A 23,076-nucleotide genomic window follows, 5' to 3' on the forward strand; every position below is an offset into this window, starting at 1 on the left:
ATGTATTTAAATTTATAGGGTTGCCATTTGTGGATTGGTCCTAATTCACACTCAGATTCACACTGTGTGGCTCTCTTCTTCTGTTCTTCTGTCTCCCCTTCTAGTTATTCTTCCTGTTTATTCAGCCATATTTGTTTGCTTTGTCTTTGTATCATATTTTTATGATGTTTGTGCAGTTTTATTTTTTGCTCTTAATTGCTGTAGAGATCTCAATTATGAATGAAGATCACCACTGGGAAACACTCTCATTATATCCCTGTTTTGCAAATACAAAGAGATTTATAACTATAACTCAAAGTGAAACAGATCTGAGCATAACAAAGGGAAATCTTTTTCTGTCTTTGCAGACTGAGGGAACATTTCCATGTTATAGGGATCAGCATGACTTAATGTCGGTGTCACCACACAGCCGTGAGAAAGAGACTGAGACAGAGAGAGACAGATGTATTTCACAGAGCTTTACAGGAGACAGACAATGCTCAGCTGGACGCCCCTGGGACTTTCCTGAGGGATATGAGCAAATTCAATAACGAAACATGTCACATCTTTGACACTTTTTTCCTGGAATGTTCATTTGCTAGGTTCATATTTAAAAAAACTAAAACTGCAGACTTCAAGACAAAACAAAATACTGCTCAGTTGCAGCACAATCAGCTCAACATGAATAATTTATGCCAACACAATAATACCATGAGTAAATGTACTCACATGCAGGTAAAAAGACTCTGCTGAAAACAGAAACTGATACTAAATCATTTAGACAGAACACGGCGACAGGGAAAGAAGGAGAACGACAAAAACAAAAACAGAGAAGAAGTCAGGGATGGTATGAAACATCAAAGGACAACGTAAAAAGGACAAGCTAATAACTAGGTTTTAAAAAACTGAGGTGTGAGTGTGAGAGATGGGGAGACAGATAAACAGGAATGATTACACGGGTAAGGAGGAGAGAATCACCATGAAAGAAACCTTGTCCATGAAAATCCATGGTAACAGTGATAATGACTATCCACATGGAGGAAAACACAAAGAAGGGCAATAATTGAAAATGAAAGAAGTGTCAGAGTTAAGCGGCTGAAAACCTTGGCTGAGGTCCATGCTAATGCAGCAGAGGTAGGAGCAAAAAGAAGAGAGGTGAAGGAGGAGGGTGAGGGGAGAGGAGAAGAGAGGAGAGGGGTGGTCTGTAGAGTGACATGAGAGGCAGTATTTCTTAGAGGGAGAGTCTTACGGAGCCCGCCTGGGAGACTCAGCACACTTAATCCAGCTGCCTGGGAGGGGGTGAGAGATCTCAAGACAATCTAGAGGAAGGAGCAGGCAATTTTCAGCCCGTCAAGCTGATACACACTCGCCACATTACCAACCACTCACACGGAGGCGTTTCCTCATACACACACAGACACACCACACAGTGCCAGGTGGCCTGTGCCCAGATAAGTAGCTGTGGTAGAAACCATCTGAACAGACTCAATGAGGTTTGAGCTGAGGTTTGGACCCTCCCTGACTGTTCCAGCATGAGCAGCTAGGAGCAAGAGCTTCACTTTCTTCCTCAGTGCAGCGAGACCTCACGCCAGGCACGAGGCTCACCACTCCTCCCCTCTCCCGCTCTGCCTTTTCCTGGGCTCTTGTCCAGAGAATGACTGGCTTCAGTGGACCCAAGAGGAGGAACGCAGCCTGAAGAGACAGTACAGCAGCTACAACCCTTCCTGCCTGCTGGGACAGAGAACCTATTGATGTTTTTTGTTTTGTTTTGTTTTGTTTTGATTTGATGTTTTTTTAATCTATAGACTTTATTTACATTTTTGAAAATCTTTCATCAAGTCAGAAAAACTGGACCTGAGCTTGGGCATAAAGACGGACAAACAAGCAGACAAATGGACAGAGAGCAGTGGGCACTGCGGCGTGAATGTAGCAACTGGACTTCTCTTCTCCCTGACTACTAAAACCAAGGAAGGATAACAGCCAGAACACTACCCTGTCCACAGAGGTAGTGGGTGGATGCAGCTTTCAGCAGGCTGCTATAGGGGATAGCAGAGACTGTATAGAAGCAGCACAGAAACATCTACTTGATCCACATTGTGCTGATCATCAGAAAAATGGACTGTTACCTCCATCTTGACTCTTGATGGATTATTATTCCTGACACTGCCTCTCATCAAACACTGTTTGCAGGAACTTAGTGACGACCTGTGGACTTTTTCTCTTATCACTGACTTTGCTGCTCATGCTGTGTGGACTTAGATGCTTTCTGCGTAGATGAGTGTGGAGCGAGTTTCTCACTGATGATGGCAGAGTGCGTGCGGACTGTGTATCTGACTCTGATGCTGCTGTATCTTGTCCTGCTGGGCACGGCTCACGCAGCCCACAGCATCTACCCAAGGATTCGGCTCTCCCACAAAGGTAAGAGGTGCCAAAATAATATTTGCATTGTTTTCCAATTTGAGTGCTCTATTGTGTTGCACCACTATGAAAGCAAAGGCATAGAAGATGCAGCACCGTGTGTTAAACTGTTTGAAATCTTAAGTGCAGCCTCTGTTGAGAGCCCTCACTGCAGACTGAGCATAACACAAGTGTAACAAAACAGAATTCTTCACACATTAATAGAGCTCTATTTCTGATGCTTAGCAGTAATCACCGATACATGTTTGTTAGTGCTAGTAAGATTTACTAAATTAAAAGTTAACATTTTTTATTGTACCTGTCAACCATGATTTGTAGTTTATGGTGTCTTTCTCTTCAAGATATATGTGCTGTAGACTTAGTGAGGAAGCGGCATCCTCTGAGAGTGAGAAAAAGAAGCCGCAGGTTATCATTATCATGTAATGAGACAGGCATGGAAGATTTATGTTTTAGCCTGAGAGGAATAGAAAGTCACCACGCAGGGTTGGATTCAAGGAGGGCAACTTCTGCTTTGACTTTGTGAGGTACATACTTCTTTCAATCACTGTTTATGCCCAAGGAGCCTCCTTGAAGTTTGTTTTGGTCCTTCAGCCATGGTGGCTGGGAATGCACAATGCGGCTTTCTGTCATACCATAGTGGCGAAACGATAAAGGGTTATTTATACAGTATGTGTATGTGTCTGAGAGAGAAAAAAGCGTATACGTGAGTGTGAGAGCTTGTTTACCTGTGTGTGGGAGTGTAAGATATGTATATGCACTGGTATGCGGACTGACTGTCGTGTATCTCTTGGACAATAATGAGGGATTTATCTTTGTAGATAAAACTCTTGAGTAAACACTGGCTTTTTTCTCACAGTTTCTTTGATCTCTATAGCAACAGGAGGTGACAATTCCTCATAAGCCTGTTAGTCATGGCTGAATATAGGTGTGGAATTTGGATGGTCAATAACTCATAAATACGGCACTGTGAGTCTATTATGAGAGGTGACATGTCTGGTTCATCATTTACAGCCGCAATGAAGATTTGTTGTTTTATGACGTGTACTGTATTGTAAATTTCTATTTTTATTATTTTTGCATAATGGGTTTTGTCAGTAAGTTGTTAAAAAACTGTAATAGGTGATGGAAATAAAAATAGCTAATAAACTTAATTGAAAGTTAAACTCAGAGGAAAGGATAAGAAAAAGAGAGAGAGTTTAATATATTGAAAAAATTGCAGATGTGCTTAGTCATGAATGCCACATCAGTATCTGTTATGATTGTGACTCTCATATATCACCCAATTCATTAACCGCCTGAGGGGAAAGCTACTTTGTTGATTGACATCCCACCTCTCTGTCACTCCCTCTCTCTCCTCTGATACATGTCCTGGCTAGTGTAGAGCGCTATGAAAAGGCTGCAGTTGGATCCTATCATTATGGAATGAAAAACATCTAAGCCTTAATATATGCCTCATGGGCTCTGCCAGTGATTTTTGCACACACCCTTAAGTTCACACATACACACACACACTTACACACTCGCACACACAAACAGACCGACACATGCACAGGAATAGTGTGAATTCTTTGCGAGCCAATGACTTGGATGCAGTTCAGGAAGATGGAGAGGGATGTGGCTTTAACTATTCACCCTTAGGACTGAGAAAAATATTACCATAACATCTGGTGACAGAAACAGGGTGGAAAAACAAGATTTTCCAATTTCAGAGAAAGATTGATAACGGGTACAAAAGTTAAAACTGAAATATTTTTAACTTCTTTGGTATGCCACACATGATACCAAGTGTAGGATCAATAAAGGTCTCAATAAAATATCAGATCAGCTTTCTCCTGGTTTCTGGGAATGAATTCCTTTGGGCACATTATCATGCATTCCAAGGACGACCTCACTACCACACTGTATAGATCTCTGGATGCTTTGATGTTGGCCGTACTTCACACACACTGTGAAATTATCATTCTCTACGTCTTTCATCTACTCGTCTAGACTTCTGGACCAGTAAAGATTTTTCCAAATGCATTTGATTCACTTTTATCCCAGCCACTCTTTCATTTGCTTACGCCCCAATTAACTTCAGTTCCATAAGGTTGTTACCTAAATCACGTGAAGTATTGGGTTACAGTCACACCGTCTATAGAGTGGACTGACCATAATCTTTGGCTGCACAGCTTCCAGAGAACTTAAACACAGGCTATACATCCAATTGCTTGGATTTTGGGCCAATCAAACTTCCTAAACCCTGGATTATTAGGTAGAAATACCCTGCAGGAAGATGAGCTCACTATAGTACAGAAATTAGGACAAATTCTGTGTTCTCGTCAGTTTTTTTATGCTTAGATGCAGATCCATAAGATTTGGACCTGAATCATTCGAGGCTCTTTCTTGGCACCACCTTCACTCAGATCTCCAGGCCTGTGGAGTGAGATGATCCCTTCTCTTAGGACAACCATCAATTCTGCTGCTAATGAAGCTGTTGCTCTGCTAACTGTCGTCATGCTTGGCTTGAGCTGCAGAAAGTGTAATACAGCAGTTTTCATGGTGGTCATGACCTAATCCAAAGTGACCTCCAAAAACTCTTCACTGCTTCAAAAAGTTCACTATGGTGGCTAATCCCTTCTCTTTTTTTTGCCAATATTGCTAAAGTCAAGCATGTGTTCCACATTCAATTCCTGTTTATTCCATCATGTCAATACATTTAATTCAGTGGTGTTTTTTTGGACAAAATCGGGATAATGTATTCCTGGTTTAGTAAAGCTCAAAATGTCACCCCACCCACATAATAGATACCTGTCCAGAACTGCTCTGGAAATGTGCATCCCCCTCACAGACAGGAGAAAACAACAACACCAAAACCTCAATTCTTTATAGATCTGAGGGCCTGCTGCTCATGTTTGCTAAACAGTTTCTTGGAAAATAAATCCCAAAACTGTTTCACACATTCCTGAAAAATGACTTGTTATTATTGCACACAAGCTTGTCTGCCTCTGAAAGCGTGCCTGATTTTAGTTAAAGCGTTCGTGAGAGCAACCAGAGCAAACACCTGGAACAAAGGTTTCACACCCATTCACAATAATTAAATTGACCAGGTGTCAGGTCTGTGAAGGACGTGTTTACTTAGAAGTCATAGTGGTTTAGTAAGAAAGAAATATTTTCTTCAGCAGGTCTCAGAAGGAAAGATGTTAAGCTCTTCTGATGGGGTTACTGTACGTGCGCTTGCTTATACTGTATAAACAAATACTTGTCCAACATTTGAATTAGAATGTGTGTGAGCACAGTGCTGTGCCTTGTTAAGACATTTCTTTTCTTCTGCACATACTGTAAAATTGTGAGATTTCAGCAAAAGGTGCTGAGGTCCATGCATGTGTGAACACAGGGATTACTCAGGTAGCAATTACTGCTGTATGAAACCCCCCTTTGAGCTGTAATTTTAGACCTTCCTCTCCAGACAAGAAAAAGCTTTCTCTATATTTTACAACCTTGAAATGATTTGGCTGTAGGTGACTTTGTTCTGAGAGTGAGACGGGGAATACCAGTATGGCCTAAAGTTGTGCCTGTCTGAAATGAAATGACATGGGGGGATTTAATTTTTTTTTCTTTTCTTATTTGAAGCTAATGTGTGAAGTGAGGAGTCCCATTAACTTTCTTCCACCTACATGTGCAGAGACCTATAATTAACATTTACCACATTGGATCATGGCCATGGCCATAGGACACATGCAGACCTTATATCTAACCACTGGAAAATGGAGGGTATGGTGATGATTAGATAAATCACACCTTTTAGGTCAGTAAAAGAAAAACAATATTTTTTCAACTTGCTTTCATCTCCTTTACATCCCCCTTCTCTCTTTCTCTCTCTCGCTCTCACTTTCTCATTTTGTCTGTGTACATCTCAGTGTCGTTTTCTCTCCCATTGTGTTATGTGTGTGCTCTGCAGTTCATTAATGAGATGTCTAGAGGGGAAGGCAGCTGGTGGAAGTCTAATATCCTTTCTGACCTTTCCCTGGTGAAGGGACCAGGGAGAGGAGATGAGCTAAGTTTGTGACATGGTAAAAGAAGAGAAAGCACGAAGATTGTTCGAGTCCACAGAGAGTATGGTGCAATGATATTACAGTGGGGAAAAAGCAGATGATGGATGACAAGTGCAGTGAGCACTTCAAGACACCAAAGACCAAGTGTGTTTGGTTTATTGTAGGCTTGCCTTTTAAAAGCAAAGCTAAGCCTCTCTTCCTTTCTTCACAACATCAACTAGCAGAGGACAGAGAGGAGAACTGTTCATCTGGAATATATATAATATCTTGAGAGGAAATAAATTGAATAACACATGTCCTACTATACAGCTATATACAAGTTTAGGTTTGTTAAATGTGATCTTGGGGATACGTTTTCCATGCTGAAGTTGTTGTAGATATTCCAAATGACAGTGCATGTGAAAATCACTTTGCAGTTCATTGGGATTTGGCGACTTTTACATATAGGCAAGTGGGCGAGCAGAGTCTAGGCAGACACAGAGAACTAAACTGTAAATTATTCATTTGAACTGACAGTAAACATATCAAGTGTGCAGTACAGTGGGCAAAAATCTAAAGAACTCACTTGTGATACACTTTCGTGATAATGAAGAATCTGATATTTTCATGCCTAAAAAGACTGTCACAAACTTTTCAAACTTATTGCTTATCTTGCTATGAAAACATTTCACTTTGCTTCACAGGAGAGAACAGACATTAACAAAAAGCAGACACGCGTTCGTGAATAAATATGAAAAAACAAAGTGGTGCAATTAAAAACACATGTAGAAATATCAGGTTATCCTGCGATTGTAAATGAAAAGATAGGATTTGAGACTGTTTATTGTTTGATTTGAGTTTGTTTACTTGATCCCTCTTAAGGCTTAGAGAAGAAAAGATTGTTGAAGATATTTTCTAACATGCAAGTAAAGTTTCCCTCTGTGAATATATTGCACAATATCACAACCTTTCAAAACTGTGGTTTAGCTAGCTCTAAAGCAGCAGGAAAGTCCTACAAGTCGGAAATAACGTCAGCATAATAAATTAGAATTTCACCTCTTCTTGGTTTAACGCCTTAATAAGGGGTGGCTGCCAACAGGTGGCTAAATTATATTACAAAGCTTGTAGGGGAAATTAAATGTCATAACGCCAAACACTATGGTCACGGTGGAAAAATAGCTTTTTGTTCAAGGAACCAAGGTGTAATTAACACCCAGATTCGCTGACAAAAATATGTCATCCCTGTTTTCTATAGATAACTGCCTGTCAAGGATTCTAGGATTATCCACATTGCACATGCATGGACATCACTTTTTGGCTTGTCTATACCATAATACTTAAATATGCTTAATGGGACCCAGTGTCCAGATAACAGTAGTGAGGATGAGGACCCCATTCCACTGCCCAGTGTCCACGTCTCCATGGACTTGGTGAACAGAATGATGAGTTATTACTGCATGAAGTGGACACTGCCGATGATAATGCACTTGGATCTGGCTTCAGCCAGTTGGCTACTGTACCACAAAGACTGTTTTATGTTTTAAATGTTTTATACTTATATATTGTACAATATATATATTGTACAATATATACCTGCAACTGTTTGCAGCACGATCAAAGATCCGTTGCAACTGTGCTGAAACTGAAAGGGGCACTGTGAACATCACAGTGTTTTTGCACAGTGATCAAAACATGTTTAAAAGCATGTTTATATGCATTCTGAATAAATGCAAAAGCAGTCAGGAAAACCACAGCTGTGTGCAGTTTGGAGATATAGAGTTTTGCACTTTATTACACAATAGTAACCGTATTATTCTATGGAAATTCAGACCGAGAGTCCATGTATGTGGACATAATTTTCCTCAACAACTACATCATGGCAAAAGATGATGCTAAGTTCTTATACTTACCAGGCCCAAATATGTGAAATATGAAATATGAGAAATAAAAAATGCATACCAAATCAAAGCTCACGTCTTAAGAAGCTAACCTAACTTCCAGAGCCAATAGCCTAATGTTGCAAAAAGAGGGTAAATTACAAGATGAATGCAAACAAGTATACTTTCAGATCCTTAAGGGGACAGAGAACTTCCTTGACCTGTAAGAGATATTGCCCCCATCTCAGTTGTTCGGTTCTTTCGTTCACATCGTTCCAGTTCAAGTCTATGGCGTGCCTTGCTCGTCATAACAACAGGGAACTGCATACATGTACTCTATCAGAGGCAACGTTGTTTGTAACTAACAGGGATAGACTTTGATTAAATGTCAGTCAAAATCAAGGACACTTTTGGAAGATGACACATGTTCTGTATGCAGATGCTGACAATGTTTAATGAAGCGCTTTATGTCTGTTCAGGCCAACAACAACACAATCTGTCACTTGTCGGGGATACTCATCAATCAGGATTGCTCTCTGTCATTATTACAAAGAAACACACTTTACTGTACTTCTAAGCTCCCTCATCCTCCTCAGACACTCCATGTGGCTTTCATTTTGCAGAGTGACATCATTACCTACATTCAGAAACACAAGGCCTTATACCGATAATGGCATAACACCCCAGTTATCCAGCTCCTGACCCCACCCCCAAGAGCTCTACAATCTCACCAAGGCCTCAACGACATAAGGCGAACAGACTCCCCCCTTATTCTTATTCATCCTCCAGCTCACTCCTATAAATCTCTTTCTTTCTGTGCCAGCACAAATCCCATTACTCAACAAGTAAATGCAGGCTTATTCCTCTGGAAATATGAGCCCGCCTATCAAAAGTTTAATTTCTGGCATAAAATGTGTGCTTAGTACTTGCAATAGATCAAATTATGATAGCAAATTTAATTTGTGTTTTTAAGTTTCCCAAGGAATATTTTTTATGATCTCCTAGGTGCATTTATCTCGCTTTCTTTGACTAAACATGAACATTTCTCCCCATGCTGTTAAGAGACCATTAATGAACAGTAGGTTGCTACTGCACATTCACAAACCCACAGGCATAAACACATATTGTTTTCCCTGGTGCAGGGGAACAGTGTTTCTATAGATGGATAAAGAGGAGATCACAAAGTTTATTTTGATTTCACTTCACCAAATCTTCTCAGGCATCTCTCAGCACTCCTCAGACAGCCGATGAAAGTGTCTGTCTCCAGGGAGTCCTCATTCTCTGTGTTTTCCATTTGAAGTGGGATCACAGTAGGGCCATGTGTCTCCCTGGCTCGGTTGCTGATGGTGAAACACCCTCCTCCTGCTCCTTCACTTCCTCCTTTTGGCTCCTTAGCTGACAGCCAAGGAGTCCTTACTTGCTGCAAATGGGAAGAAAAGGTTAGAGAGCAGAGAGAGGGGGAGGAATGGGGTGTATGCAGAAAACCCCCCTTTTCCCTTCTGCATTCTGAGCAGTGGTTGCATGTGTCTGGCTCACTTAATAACAGAGGAGAAAGCAGCATTGTGCCCCCTGGAGCATCCCTGTGTGTCAACCACCAATTGCATTTTATAGTCACTCTGTAAGTGTGTGTAATTAAGTGTATTAATCACCGCCTTCTTTTATTATAAACCTGGTGGTAGTTTTTTTTATCACTTGTATTTATAATGGTTGGAAGCTTCTTTCTTTCTTTCTTTCTTTCTTTCTTTCTTTCTTTCTTTCTTTCTTTCTTTCTTTCTTTCTTTCTTTCTTTCTTTCTTTCTTTCTTTCTTTCTTTCTTTCTCATGATTAGAGTGGTGGCTATGGTTACATTTTCCTCCTAATTAAATGAGCATGGCATGGAAACATCCAAGTTCAGAGATGGACGCAATAGATTTAGAAGATCAAATGTTCAATTCCACATATGTAAACAACATTACGGAAGGAAAAGTATCTACATTTGCGTGTAACAGAACAAGAGAGTTTGTCTGTGTCTTGCGGCACACATCTGTCCATATAAATCAGCTCATCATCATCATCACATTCATTGTTGGGCCTCAGTCTATTCTAAGCATGGAGCCCATATGTTCCTTTGTTCTACAGACCAAAGACAGCCATTTTAAGTCAAGAGAGTCCCAGACACTGGGAACTGATGGGCCTGGCCTAGCATAGCATATACACAGAAAAGCACACAACCACCTTTTTCAGGATAGTACATGTCTTGATTTGGTCTGGTAAGGATGTTGGTTAACCACATCATTAGGATGATATATTGTATATTTAATGCACATTCCTGTAGCACATCCAGTAGTAGTACTTGCATGTAACCTTTTAATGTCCGTGTGGTGTGCGTAGTGTTCCGACGAAGAGGACACCAGGACATCCTTGGAAAAATTCTCCAGTCAATCGTTGGACTCCTGTGTAGTTAAATAACAAAAGTTTGTGATTCAATACATTGAAAACACATACAAGAAAACTTACCTGAATGAATAGGATTTTACCAAAAGAGCACACAAATGAAGCAACACAAGTGCAGCAGCTTACTACTTGGCACCACACAAAATGTACCTTACAAACACAATATCAAGTAACTCTCCCGTGGAGTGCAAAAACAAAAGAGGAGAGGTAAAAAAAAAAAACACAGACCCCCCACAGAAGCGTATGTAATACATAAACGTTCCACATGAGTCTTGAGAAAAACATATCAGGTCCCAATGATCAGGTTCATACAGTTCACTAGCTTAAATACGGTATGTTTTGCTTTTGTGATATTGTAAATTAATGCCTTTGAGTATACTTATGCTTATTAATTATTGATTCCAAAGTTCCAAATTAATATCATATTTTGAGACTGTATTGTACTCCCTTTATAGGTTGGGTGCCCCCAGGATAACTTATAATTGAAGTTATGTTAAATGTTTATTTCTGAGAGGCAATAATTGATGACCTACCCATGTTCAACATCATTATTACCAAAGGCAGGGGAAAAGAAGTAGGAAAATATCTTAAACACTGTTTACCTCATCAGTTTAAATAGCCGTCTAAGTCTGTCATCTAAATAAGTGGTAGCAGATTTGACTTCACATAAAGAAGGAGCTGATTGTTTGGGAGCCAGCCTGACATTTGTACAAAAGCTAGGGTGAAATGTTTTAGAAGACTGTTTTTGATCCAAGTTCAGCTTAACTCAGAGTGAGCTGTGGGGAGATAGAGGGTGGAGAGACAGTGTGTGTGTGGTGAGCGAGAGAGAAAGAGAAAGAGACAGAGAGAGAGAGAGAGCGTCAAGTGTGTGGATTAGATAATTACAGGAAGCATGTCTGAGCCCTGGCAGAACACCGCTGCCACATCCCCTCTGTCTCTGCCACCCAACCACCCGAGATCTGACGCTGCTCAAACAAACAGTCACTTGTCTCCAACGTAGAAATCTTAATAGCAACATAATGTACACAGTCACCCACTCCTCTGTGGATACCTAATCCCATTTTAAACAAATATAACCTTCCACAGTGTGTATGCCATTGCTATGAGTAATCTAGGAAAATGGGATAAACACTCTCCTTCTATCTGGGGGATCAAGTATCACTTAAAATATACAGATGCTAGAAAAACAAACCTTACAATTACCCCCTGCAACTCTAGCATGTGGAGACACCTCAGCATTTTTAAGGCAGTTGAAAGAATGCCCTATAGAATTACAGTCATGTGTGTAGGGCTGATGGTAGTCAGTTTTTCTTTCTTCTATTAATTCAAAGTGCAAGCGCTATAAATTTTATCACACACCCTAGCTTGACTGCTTGAAACTCTGGGGTTTCGAAAGCCTTGCTAACACACACCAGATCCCCCTGTCTTTTTTTATTTTTTACAAGGACACCGGATCCATGCTGGTTTTCAGGCCAGTGTAACCCAGAGGAAGTGAACACCTTTGGGGTTTGTGCATCTAGATTAAATCCTTCATCCTCAACCTTGTTGTAACACAGTTCAGGTGTGGAGGAGCAGCCTGTCAGGTTTAATCAGTTAGATAAAACTGGGTGTGTTGCACAGCTGCGTGTATGTGTTTGCATGCAAATGATCTATGTATTCTGCTGTGAGTTTGAACAAGATACTTTCAAAGATCTCTGGCTGTTCTGATGACTATGTGTTTATATTTAATGACATGTCTGTCACAGTCCACTGCCTCCTTTTGAAAGTACAATTTAAAATTACCTAAAGCAAGACTGACAGGGAGTGGCAGCTGATCTCAAACTAATGACTGATAAAGGGGTCGGTTCCGTTTCCTCTCAGATAAAACTGCGTCTCTGTGAAAGAGACCATAGGGCTGACTGTCCACTTCAAACGTGCCTCCCTTTAATCATAACATCTTTCCCATGCTGGACTCATATCGTTCTCTGTCCATGTTTCTGCTAAATGCCTTTAAGGCTGGTTAACAGGTCCTCTCAGTGAAGGTGTGTCGAAGGTTAGTTGTAGACCTTAAAACTAGACCTTAAAACAATTTATTAGTACATACCTAAGATGTCAGCTTTGAGCACCCTGTGTACTTGCAGCGGTGATAAAAAACAAGATGCATTGTAGACCTATGATCCGACCATTGACACATGCAAGCAAAGGTAAACTGGATGAGAGGAGGCGCAGGCTCCTGCCACAGAGGAGGGAGACATGAGATGGAAAGATAACCGTTCTCTTGAGGAAGCTATGAATCAGAAACACATGCTGCAATGTGCCCTTGGCCATGGGAGCAGTTGGGCCACAAACACAGGTTACAAGAGCAGTTGGAAATCCCTTTAGGGAGGGGTTTGGTCAAATTTGATCTTGCTGGTTAGCACAGGTAAGGGGCAGAATCTATCTATCTATCTATCTATCTATCTATCTATCTATCTATCTATCTATCTATCTATCTATCTATCTATCTATCTATCTATCTATCTATCTATCTATCTATCTATCTATCTATCTATCTATCTATCTATCTATCTATCTATCTATCTATCTATCTATCTATCTATCTATCTATCTATCTATCTATGAATAGCTTTGTGGCTTCTGTCTATATTTAGGTAGCTATCGAGCCCCAGCTAAACAGCGGGCCTCTTTTGTGTTGCTATATTTTTTTTGTCTTATCTCTGTGTGTGTGTTGTTGTCTCTGCAGAGCTCTGGCAGCAGAACAGGACATGGGTGTTCCAGGGACATGGAGTGTCTCTTCAGCCCCAGACCATGCTGCTGGATGAGGGCCACGAGAGACTTTATATTGGGGCCAAGAATACTCTGTTCTCTCTTAGCCTGGACCGGGTTAACACACACCACAGAGAGGTAGGCCTGTTTTCAACTCTGCCAGCCTGTCAGGAAGTGAGACATATGGAACTTTTAACCCCATGGGGTTATAGGTTAGCCAAACTAAGTGTGTGTATCTGTGACATGTCTGTATTCAGCATAAAGTATTAAACTAAAACTATTTGAATTAGCGGAATAAGACCTTGTGAGATTATTTAAGCAAATCAGTCAATACCCTCACATTCTGGTCAGATTTCCAACACACAGGTCTATATGTAACTATTTGTACAAAATACTTGCAATTTATGTTTCTCTTTCTTTTTATATAAAGTTAAACAACACTGATGTTTCTTGGTTTTCTTTCAGATCCAATGGCCCAGTACAGAATCTCAGATAGAGGAGTGTTTGATGAAGGGGAGAGAAAAGGTAAGGCACAGCCTCTAGTGTACATATTGGTAGCATGACTGAGGTTGATTATCATGGGTAGAGAACAAATGACAATATGCATAACAGTAAGTTGCAATCTGCCTATATTAAATGGTTAATTTATTAAAATCCATTGTAGCTATTAAAGGGATAGTTCAACATTTTGGCAAATTGGCCCATTGCCATAATCCCTATAGTCATAGCAGTAGGTTCGTTACCTTTATTTGTCGGTGTAAGCTATTTTTAGAACGGAGGAGCGGAGCGGCAGGCTGTTCAGAGCTACACTATGGAGGCTAATGGAATTTCTTGGTTTCCCTCATCAAACTCATCAAATACAAAATCCCAAAACTCCAAAACGCTTTCGTGGACAAGTTGTGAGCTGCACAATCACCACGCTATGAGATAATAATAGAACGTTACGAGACAGAGTTGTTTTAGAGGTAAATTCATGCAAAACCGCTGATGCGCGTTGCGTTCAGGGACAGTTTTTCAGCAAGCAGACTCTGTATTTACCTCGAAAACGGCTCAGTTTCGTAACGTTCCATTATTATCTCATAGCGTGGTGATTGTGCAGCTCACAACTTGTCCACGAAAGCATTTTGGAGTTTTGGGATTTTGTATTTGATGAGTTTGATGAGGGAAACCAAGAAATTCCATTAGCCTCCATAGTGTAGCTCTGAACAGCCTGCCGCTCCGCTCCTCCGTTCTAAAAATAGCTTACACCGACATATAAAGGTAACAAACCTACTGCTATGACTATAGGGGTTATGGCAATGGGCCAATTTGCCAAAATGTTGAACTATCCCTTTAAGCCTGTCAGTATGTATGGTTTGATTTACATATCCCTCTGTGCTCATTAACCTTTGTTTCACCTTAATATTGGAATTATTGATGATGCAGTAAAAGCCTGGCATTTTTCCATTAAAGCATTTTCGCTGTGTGACCTTAGTCCTCCCTCACAACCCTTGACTCACCCACGCCACTGTCCCTCCCTGCCTGCTTCATCTTGTATCTCTTCCAACAGTCGGAGTGTGCAAACTACATCAAGGTCTTGCAGCAGTACAACCACACCCATCTGCTGGTCTGTGGAACAGGAGCGTTTAACCCCCTCTGTGCCCTGATCAAAGTAGGACACACAGGGCAGGTGAGTCTCAAGGATAGCATTAAAGTTTGAAAAAACAATCAAATATTCAAGTGGTATTTCAATGGCAGAGTCAAACAGCACTGTGGTATGAGTCATCGCTTATTACTTAAAATTTTTGTTTCAATCTTAAAAACTGTGGTCTTTTTTTAGCCTAGTGCATCGGTTTTACACTGCAAAGGATAGGGTTATGATAGGTGATGAAAATGTTTCAGGATGAGCTGTGGCCTGGACCTTGATTATTCATACTCTTTGGACAATATTCAAATTAAGATCTTCCAGACCTGTTAGTACAGCTTCCACTGCTAAGCTGTTAACTGTAAACACTTTGCACATGCTACTGAGGGCGAGTTTATCCTCCTAGCAACAAGGTTGAGATGGAGTAAGAGTGGGTGGGGTTTTTGATTTCCCCCTAGAGAGGAAGAATAGTTTGATACAAGTTTTTCAAGTTTTATTTGAAAAACAGATGGCACTGCTACTGATCAGCTGAACAGGGAGAATGGGCCAGGTGCTGCTTTCTGTAGCAGGGACTTTCAGGTCATGGAAGACAAATGCTCTGCCTTCCTAATCTGGGGTCAAGTCAAGTTTGTGTATCAGCTGCACAGTTGTTTGTGTGCACACTAATGGCATGCAAAATCGCCTGCATACATCAGTGTGAACATGTTTCTTTACAACATGGTACAAATCTCCCAGATGTCAAACACTGAACAGTCCCAGTTGTTTGTGTGTGCAGGTTTTATTTTGATAGATGAGTGGAGAAGGTTTCCACTGCATTCCAACACTAGTCCAGTAGGTCGACCCCTTACACCTTACACACACAAGCCACGCTCGGCTCAACCATCAGTCACATCTTTGGAATGGCCAGAGTGAGCAAAGCTGGATCAGCTACAGCTGCTAGCCTTGTGTTTGAGAAACCCAATCTGTCCATGAGATTAACTCCAATAAATTTAATTATCGTGGTGAGAGTTTACATATAGTCTAAAATTACTATAAAGCTTAATCTTAATAATATTTACACAATGGTGAATATGATGTAAAATGCTAATCCTATTAACCATCAAATCAACCACTGACTAACAAATCAAATATTTATCCACCACCGGTCCAGGCATTTTAATAGAAAGTCCCAAATTTCTAAGTAATGATTCAACCACTTCACCCAATTTTCTGTTTGGTTTTGATAAACCACATCACATGATGGATGAGTTTAACCAAGAAACTGACTTCTGTTACAGTCATACATTGGGCGGTAGTCACAGCACAGTAGGGCTCCATGGGCATTCATAAATCAATGCGTGACATTCTCTTTGATCTGCTAGTGACGAGCATAAACAGTGTGGTGGCCCGCAGTATATGAACTGTGGTTCTATAGGGAGTTAAGGTCTGCATGTCAGTGTGTGTGTGTGTTTCTGCCAACTGCTGTGCAGGGCAGCAACATCTCAAGATCAGAAGTAGTGAACTCACTATGATATAAGAGCGGAGCATAGTTGGTGATACACATTTGGACTTAAGTCGTTCATTTGGTCATCCATCACTCTTTGTCTCATTTATCTTCCTTCCTCTTTCTCATCCATCATTTTCAGATCCCTCCTCACTCTAATTCACCTCAATCACTCTCTCTCTTCCACTACACTCGCCAGCTCCTCTTTAGATGTTTCTTTGATGTCTTTGAGACATTTATGTTCATGGACATTTTGCTTTGGTGGTATCTTTGTGTACATCTGTGTGCCTTTTGTGTGTTGTCTTCAGGGCAGGCTATTTACTGTGGAAGAGGACAGTGTTACAAGTGGCAGAGGACGCAGTCCATATGACCCCAACAGTCCCTGCACATCTACGCTCTCCAGTAAGATACTGCTCAATCAATCACTCACCCACTCACTATCAGCTTTGGTCAAAAGCTGTGAAACTGTAATGTATGTTTTCAGTTAGCTGAATGCACATGGTTGTAATTCCACAATGCAGAGCCTGGCTCACTACACTGAGTCACTGACCTACAACCAGTCAATACTGCCATCTTGTGGTCTTTTTCATATCAGTATTTCACTGTAATCAGCAAGAGGAGGTTGCAGTTTTGATATACGCACTGTAAATAATTAAGTCTTTGTTTGCTTGTGTGTGTCTGTGCATTTAGGAGGAGAGCTTTATATTGGCCTGTACACTGACTACTGGGAGAATGATGGGGCTTTGTGTCGACTTAACAACCAGACCTACACACGGACCGAAAGAGACGACAGGCAGCAGCTCAATGGTTGGTGTGCGTTACAGGAAAAATGATCACATCTCCCTTGAAATGCAGGGCAGTGCAAACAGACACAGTATATCTACAACCACACATAATTTTGTTTTTAAAAATATGTCAAAATAGTTTTACATTTCAGGAAATTAGATGCTATTCTATAGGAGATGTACTGTTTCGCAGTGTAAATATTTTGTACATATGTTTCTAATAGTTTCATTGTAGTTTGATTGTTAAATTAAATTAGTTGTTTATTAAATGTTTAAGATAATAAAACCCAAGCCAAGATGTAGATACGTTCCACATGATGGCAATATAACTGTTTTCAACTAGACTGGTCCTGTTTGAAGATTCTTCTTTTCTTTTTTTTCTTAACCAAATGTTTATTCAGCTGCAATAAATACAATAAGGATTTTTTTAACAATACGGATTTGCTCCAGCACATATTTACTAGTACTACCTTATCTTTTAACTTTTATGTTTCACCTCAGGCCTTTTGTTCTGTATTATTCTTCCTACAGAACCGAAATTTGTGGGGTCAGCAGTTATTCCTGACAACGATGACAGGGATGATGACAAAGTTTACTTCTTCTTCACTGAACAAGAGCTGGATGCTGAGGGAGTGAGCAAGGCCGTATACACGCGCGTTGGGCGAGTCTGTGCGGTGAGAATGCAGATGCTCTGGAAAACATTCCGAGCACAATACAGAGCCAAAGTACTGACAGTGCAGTCATAACTCATATCTGCTTTCATCTCTCAGAACGACCAGGGAGGACAGAGGATGCTGGTGAATAGATGGAGCTCCTTCCTGAAAACTCGCCTTATCTGCTCTGTTGCTGGACCTAACGGCATTGATACACACTTTGATGAGCTTGGTACGTCTCAAGGACACCTTTTAACACTAATTGTTGAACTTACAGTGTTAATGATGCAAATACCTTATTATGAAGCCATAAAGATTTGGAACTAAATAATATTAAGGATCTTTTTATTGCATGTGATTCGCACCTGCAGCAGTAATATCAACACAATAAACATCAACACCTGGGGTTGTTTCCTCAAGTTGCACAGCCAGTAAAAAAATAGCGTGACTAAAAGAGTAACATAGTTGTAGTCTGACTACAAACTTTGAATTCTGTTTTTCAGAGGACGTGTTTGTTCTCAAGAACAAAGATGGGAAAAATCCAGAAATCTTTGGCCTCTTTAGCACAACAAGGTGAGTGAAAGGACGACATCTGTCTTTCATTATAGAGTCACAATTATGTTATCCTTCAAATCACTAATAGAAACCTTCTTTTGCAGTGCGGTCTTTAAAGGTTACGCTGTGTGTGTTTATCACATGGATGACATCAGAGCGGCCTTTAACGGTCCGTTTGCTTACCGAGAGAGACCTGAGCATCACTGGACACCTTATGAGGACAGAGTCCCCTACCCTCGACCTGGATCTGTGAGTTTTAAAGCCTGAATAAAGTTGTGTTTATGGGGCTTCATTCCCTGATGCACCGACATTATGCATTCACAGCACTCTCCACAAGTCTGTGTCCACGACGGACGCCCTTAGAGAGGGGCAGTGTTGAGAGCATGTCGGACAGCTCTGGTGACTGTCAGCAGTGTTGTAGCTACCTCAGCAAGTCATGCGGGGACAGTCTGAGCCAGACTACAGCATGTCAGCTTTTTTTTCTTTCCTACGCCATACACAGTGCCAGCACAATTAATGACCCTCTTCTGTGTCTGTCCCTGCTCCTTCCTTTTCTCTCTCTTTAACAGTGTGCCAGCAAAGTGAATGGCGGTGGCTTCTCTAGCTCGAAAGAGTTTCCAGATGAGGTTTTGCGGTTTGTGCGTGCTCATCCTGTGATGTATCGACCAGTACTTCCGCAGCACCGGAGACCTGTCCTGCTCCAGACAGAGCCGGGCAGGAGAAAGCTGACCCAGATCGCTGTGGACAGAGTTCAGGCCCAGGATGGATACTACCATGTTCTGTACATCGGCACTGGTATACACATTAAGAGTGAACACAATATATTTTGTGCTTAATCCAGAACACCAACACCAAAACATCAGTTGTTGACAGTGTTGAACCTGAAATTTTATTTTTAGAACTTAATGCCGTTACCTGTCAAACATTTGTCAAAAGCAACAGTCTAACATCGATGCCTCCTTTTCCTAAGATGACTCAGTGGTGCTGAAAGTTATCACCATCTACAACAAAGACACAGACACTATGGAGGAGGTGCTGCTGGAAGAACTGCAAGTATTCAAGGTACTTTATTTTTAGATGCAAATTGTTAAAGTGAACTAGACTTTGTAACCGTGCAAATCCTCCATTTTATTGCACGCATATCAGATCCATTAATGTTTTCCTTCAGATTTTTTTTCTCCCATTTCAATCATCAGAGGGACACAAGTATGACTGTGCAGCCAGCCTGCAGAAAGATCTTCAGAATGATCTGAACATAATCAGTTTTACTTGGATCAGTTACGTTTGAGAACTAGTCTGCAAGCAGTGGCTGAATTTTAATTAAAAACTGATTTGGGATGGATAGAAGCATGACAGGAAGCCTCCAGGGACTAAGACTTTATTCTTTCAGGATGTGATGAGCCACTGATTCAGCTTCATTTTTGAATAATATAAAAATCTTTTCTTATTTCCAGGTGTCAGCACCAATAAGAGAGATCATTATATCACCTAAACGGGTATGACGAGCACCTGAATCCCTATTATCATTCATTCCTGCAATTCTGTTGTTTAGCCACAAGATGATATCATCACAACACACTGCATCACTTTGTACTAACATAACTTAGACTGGAGCCTACTTCTGGCTTACAAATGAGTATATATCTCTATTTATAACTCTGTCATTTTCTTTTTGGATCCACAGCAACAGCTTTATGTTGGGTCAGAAGTGGGTGTGGCCCAGGTCAGACTGCATCAGTGTGACCTCTACGGTTCTGAATGTGCTGATTGTTGTCTAGCTAGAGATCCCTACTGTGCCTGGGATGGTCTCACCTGCTCCAGATACTACCCTGCTGGAGTCTACACCAAGAGGTAACAGCTTTTTTTTCTCCTACAGAGAGTGTGTGTGTGTCTGTGTGTGTGATAATCAGCTGTTCACACCTTTGGTAGTTCACAATGCTCTGATGCTAGTTTCCTAAGTCATTATCACAGGCACTGACAGACACGACTCCTTGGTGTTATGTATTGCATATCAGCACCGATCACACCTCTTCCTCTCTTTTCCATCTCTTGCACTTTCATCATATGTTCAAAATTGCTGTCTCTCTGCTTCACTCTCTCATCTCAGCAGACGATTCAGGCGGCAGGATGTTCGCCATGGCAACGCCGTCCAGCTGTGCAATGGGCTGCAAATGGATGGTTAGTGTGTATAAAATGACTGTGTGATGTGTGTGTGTGTGTGTGTGTGTGTGTGTGCATGGGTATGCTTTTGTATATTTACTGGTTTCAGGCAATTTAGTCGCGACAAATGCTGTATATAAGCGAATAAATGATGCAATTCTTCAGACGTGTTAGACTTGATATAAAAAATATACAATTTCTTCATGTTCATTGGAGTAGCACAATGCACATGCCTTACTATCTTTTATGATGTGTGTGTGTAGATGAAGGATCTGAGGAGAGGCTGGTGTACAGTGTTGAAAGTAACAGCACCTTACTGGAGTGTGTCCCTCGATCACTTCAGGCCAAAGTCCTCTGGTTCTTTCAGAAAGAAGATGAAAAACACGAGGTGAGTTGTATACCTGTACATGTGAACATATTGTACTACAGACATATGAAAAGATCAAATACACTAGCAGATCATTTTTCACATAATCACATTTTGTTCTCTGCTTCCGAAAACATATTTTACCTCTTACCCCTATAGGCACATTTGGCCATGCACACAGCGTTGGCTTGACTTACATCTGAGTACAACAAAGCTGGATTTCATTTGCGTTGCTCAAAACATTGAAAACGACTTACGTAGTCACGTAAAAACAAAAAAGAATTATTTACGTAGCAATGTAAAACAATAAAAATGATTTATATAGTGAAGTAAATCATTTTCACCAAAACAATGAGAAATTGTTTCTGGAAAGTGATTCCTCAAATCTTCAGTGGATTGAGCATGACAAACTAATTTCTATTCCCCTCCATTGCTCTCAGCACCACATAGATTATCTATCTCTGTTTATCTTTGGAAATAAATGTGAATGTTTTAGAGCAGATTCAAATCTTCATATATTAAACATTTAGACTTAGATTAGATTTAGATTATCTTAGATTTTTATTTAGACATTGTGTTCCAGGGCAAAAATTGAAACCTGAAATATACAACGTAGCTCACAGGGCCTTAAATACAGAAGTCACTATATTGAGCGCACCACAGCCCCCTAATTTATCCTTTACTAGTTCTGTTGGTTTTTAATTAAAATTTGTCTTGAGAAAAGAGCCAATGCAGCAGATGCCTGAATCACTAGACCTGAATAATGGCTACATCAATGACTACATTTTTTAAATTTGTCCTGTTTTTTTTCCTCTATGCAGGTTCGTGGTGATGAGCGGGTTATCATGACCTCCCATGGGCTGCTGTTCTTGCGTGTGAGAAGCTCAGATGCCGGCGTGTATGTGTGCCAGACTGTGGAACATGGATATGTGAACACGTTGTTACGTATCACTCTGCACGTGCTCAGAGGGGAGAGGGTGAAGTCAGCAATCCACAGGGCTAATGATGAGGAGGGGGAGAGGGCTGTAGCTGCATGCCACTCCTCCATAGGCTCCCCACCAGGACCCAGCATCAGCCCCAGGGCTCTGATGCCATCCTCAGTCCCAGGCCGCCACTCAAGGCTGTGGTACAAGGAGTTTCTCCAGTTGATTGGCTACGGGGACGCCCAGAGAGTAGAAGAGTACTGTGAGAGAGTATGGTGCACTGATAAAAAACGTAAAAAGACCAAAAGGAGGTATGCTGCTCCCATTGGCGAAAAGAGAGTGAAAGGAAGGGGGGAGGAAAATTCCAACCGAGCACCCAGGCACACCTTGGACACCTGAGGAGAACAGAGACTGACTGAGCGTACGCACACATGCACATACACAATGTAAAGGTCAGACTCACTCAGTGTCTGCACCATGTAAAGGGTTTTCACTTTGCTTTTAACAACAGACTTGACAACACTAGCAGGCTGCCACACTAGAGTCACTGCATTTGTCACTCAACAGTTTGACTGAGTTGTTTCCTCTTATTATAAAAGGGCAACATCGTGCCTTTTCATCGTGCATGGTGTAAACTGACGGTCTGGTGCAGACTTTGGGGTAAATACTATGAACGTTGGTGTCAGGAAAGTGCGGGAGCCCTGGGAAGAGATGGATGACTGATTAAACAACATTGCTTCTGATTTGAAGAGACAAGAAACATGATATCAGCTCCTGTGGACTGACCCAGCCCAACCCAGCTTTCAATCCAAACACACACAGTGACTGCTCCACCAAACCTCTGCTCCACCTCTCATTCAACTACTAAATATGGCTCTTACTGTATCTATTATGAGAAAAAAAAACTATGTTTAAACTAATATCCCTCTTATCTTTTTTTTGGTACTATGATAACTTATTTTCTTGGTTTCTACTGAGGTCTGTAGTTGTTTAGATGTCATAAACTGGAAAATATAGTGTTGTTTTTGTACAGTGAAAAATGCTTTGAGCTTTACGATACT

The 23,076-nt window shown here is 40.9% G+C and overlaps 1 protein-coding gene across 1 annotated transcript; it reads left to right on the forward strand.

The window, feature by feature from the left end:
• Positions 1–2,282: 2,282 nt before the first annotated feature.
• On the forward strand, positions 2,283–22,414 carry sema3e (sema domain, immunoglobulin domain (Ig), short basic domain, secreted, (semaphorin) 3E; the record flags this gene model as incomplete). Its single annotated transcript, XM_083973241.1, has 17 exons — positions 2,283–2,397; positions 13,443–13,603; positions 13,931–13,990; positions 15,015–15,134; positions 16,881–16,974; positions 17,263–17,379; positions 17,889–18,031; positions 18,128–18,242; positions 18,514–18,583; positions 18,670–18,814; positions 19,135–19,360; positions 19,536–19,627; positions 20,020–20,061; positions 20,250–20,416; positions 20,673–20,743; positions 20,989–21,113; positions 21,914–22,414. The coding sequence occupies 17 exons, from the start codon at positions 2,283–2,285 to the stop codon at positions 22,412–22,414; spliced, it is 2,364 nt and encodes a 787-aa protein (XP_083829367.1).
• Between the last annotated feature and the right edge of the window lie 662 nt (positions 22,415–23,076).

This window comes from Trachurus trachurus (assembly GCF_905171665.1).
Source record: "Trachurus trachurus genome assembly, chromosome: 6".
NCBI lineage: Eukaryota > Metazoa > Chordata > Actinopteri > Carangiformes > Carangidae > Trachurus > Trachurus trachurus.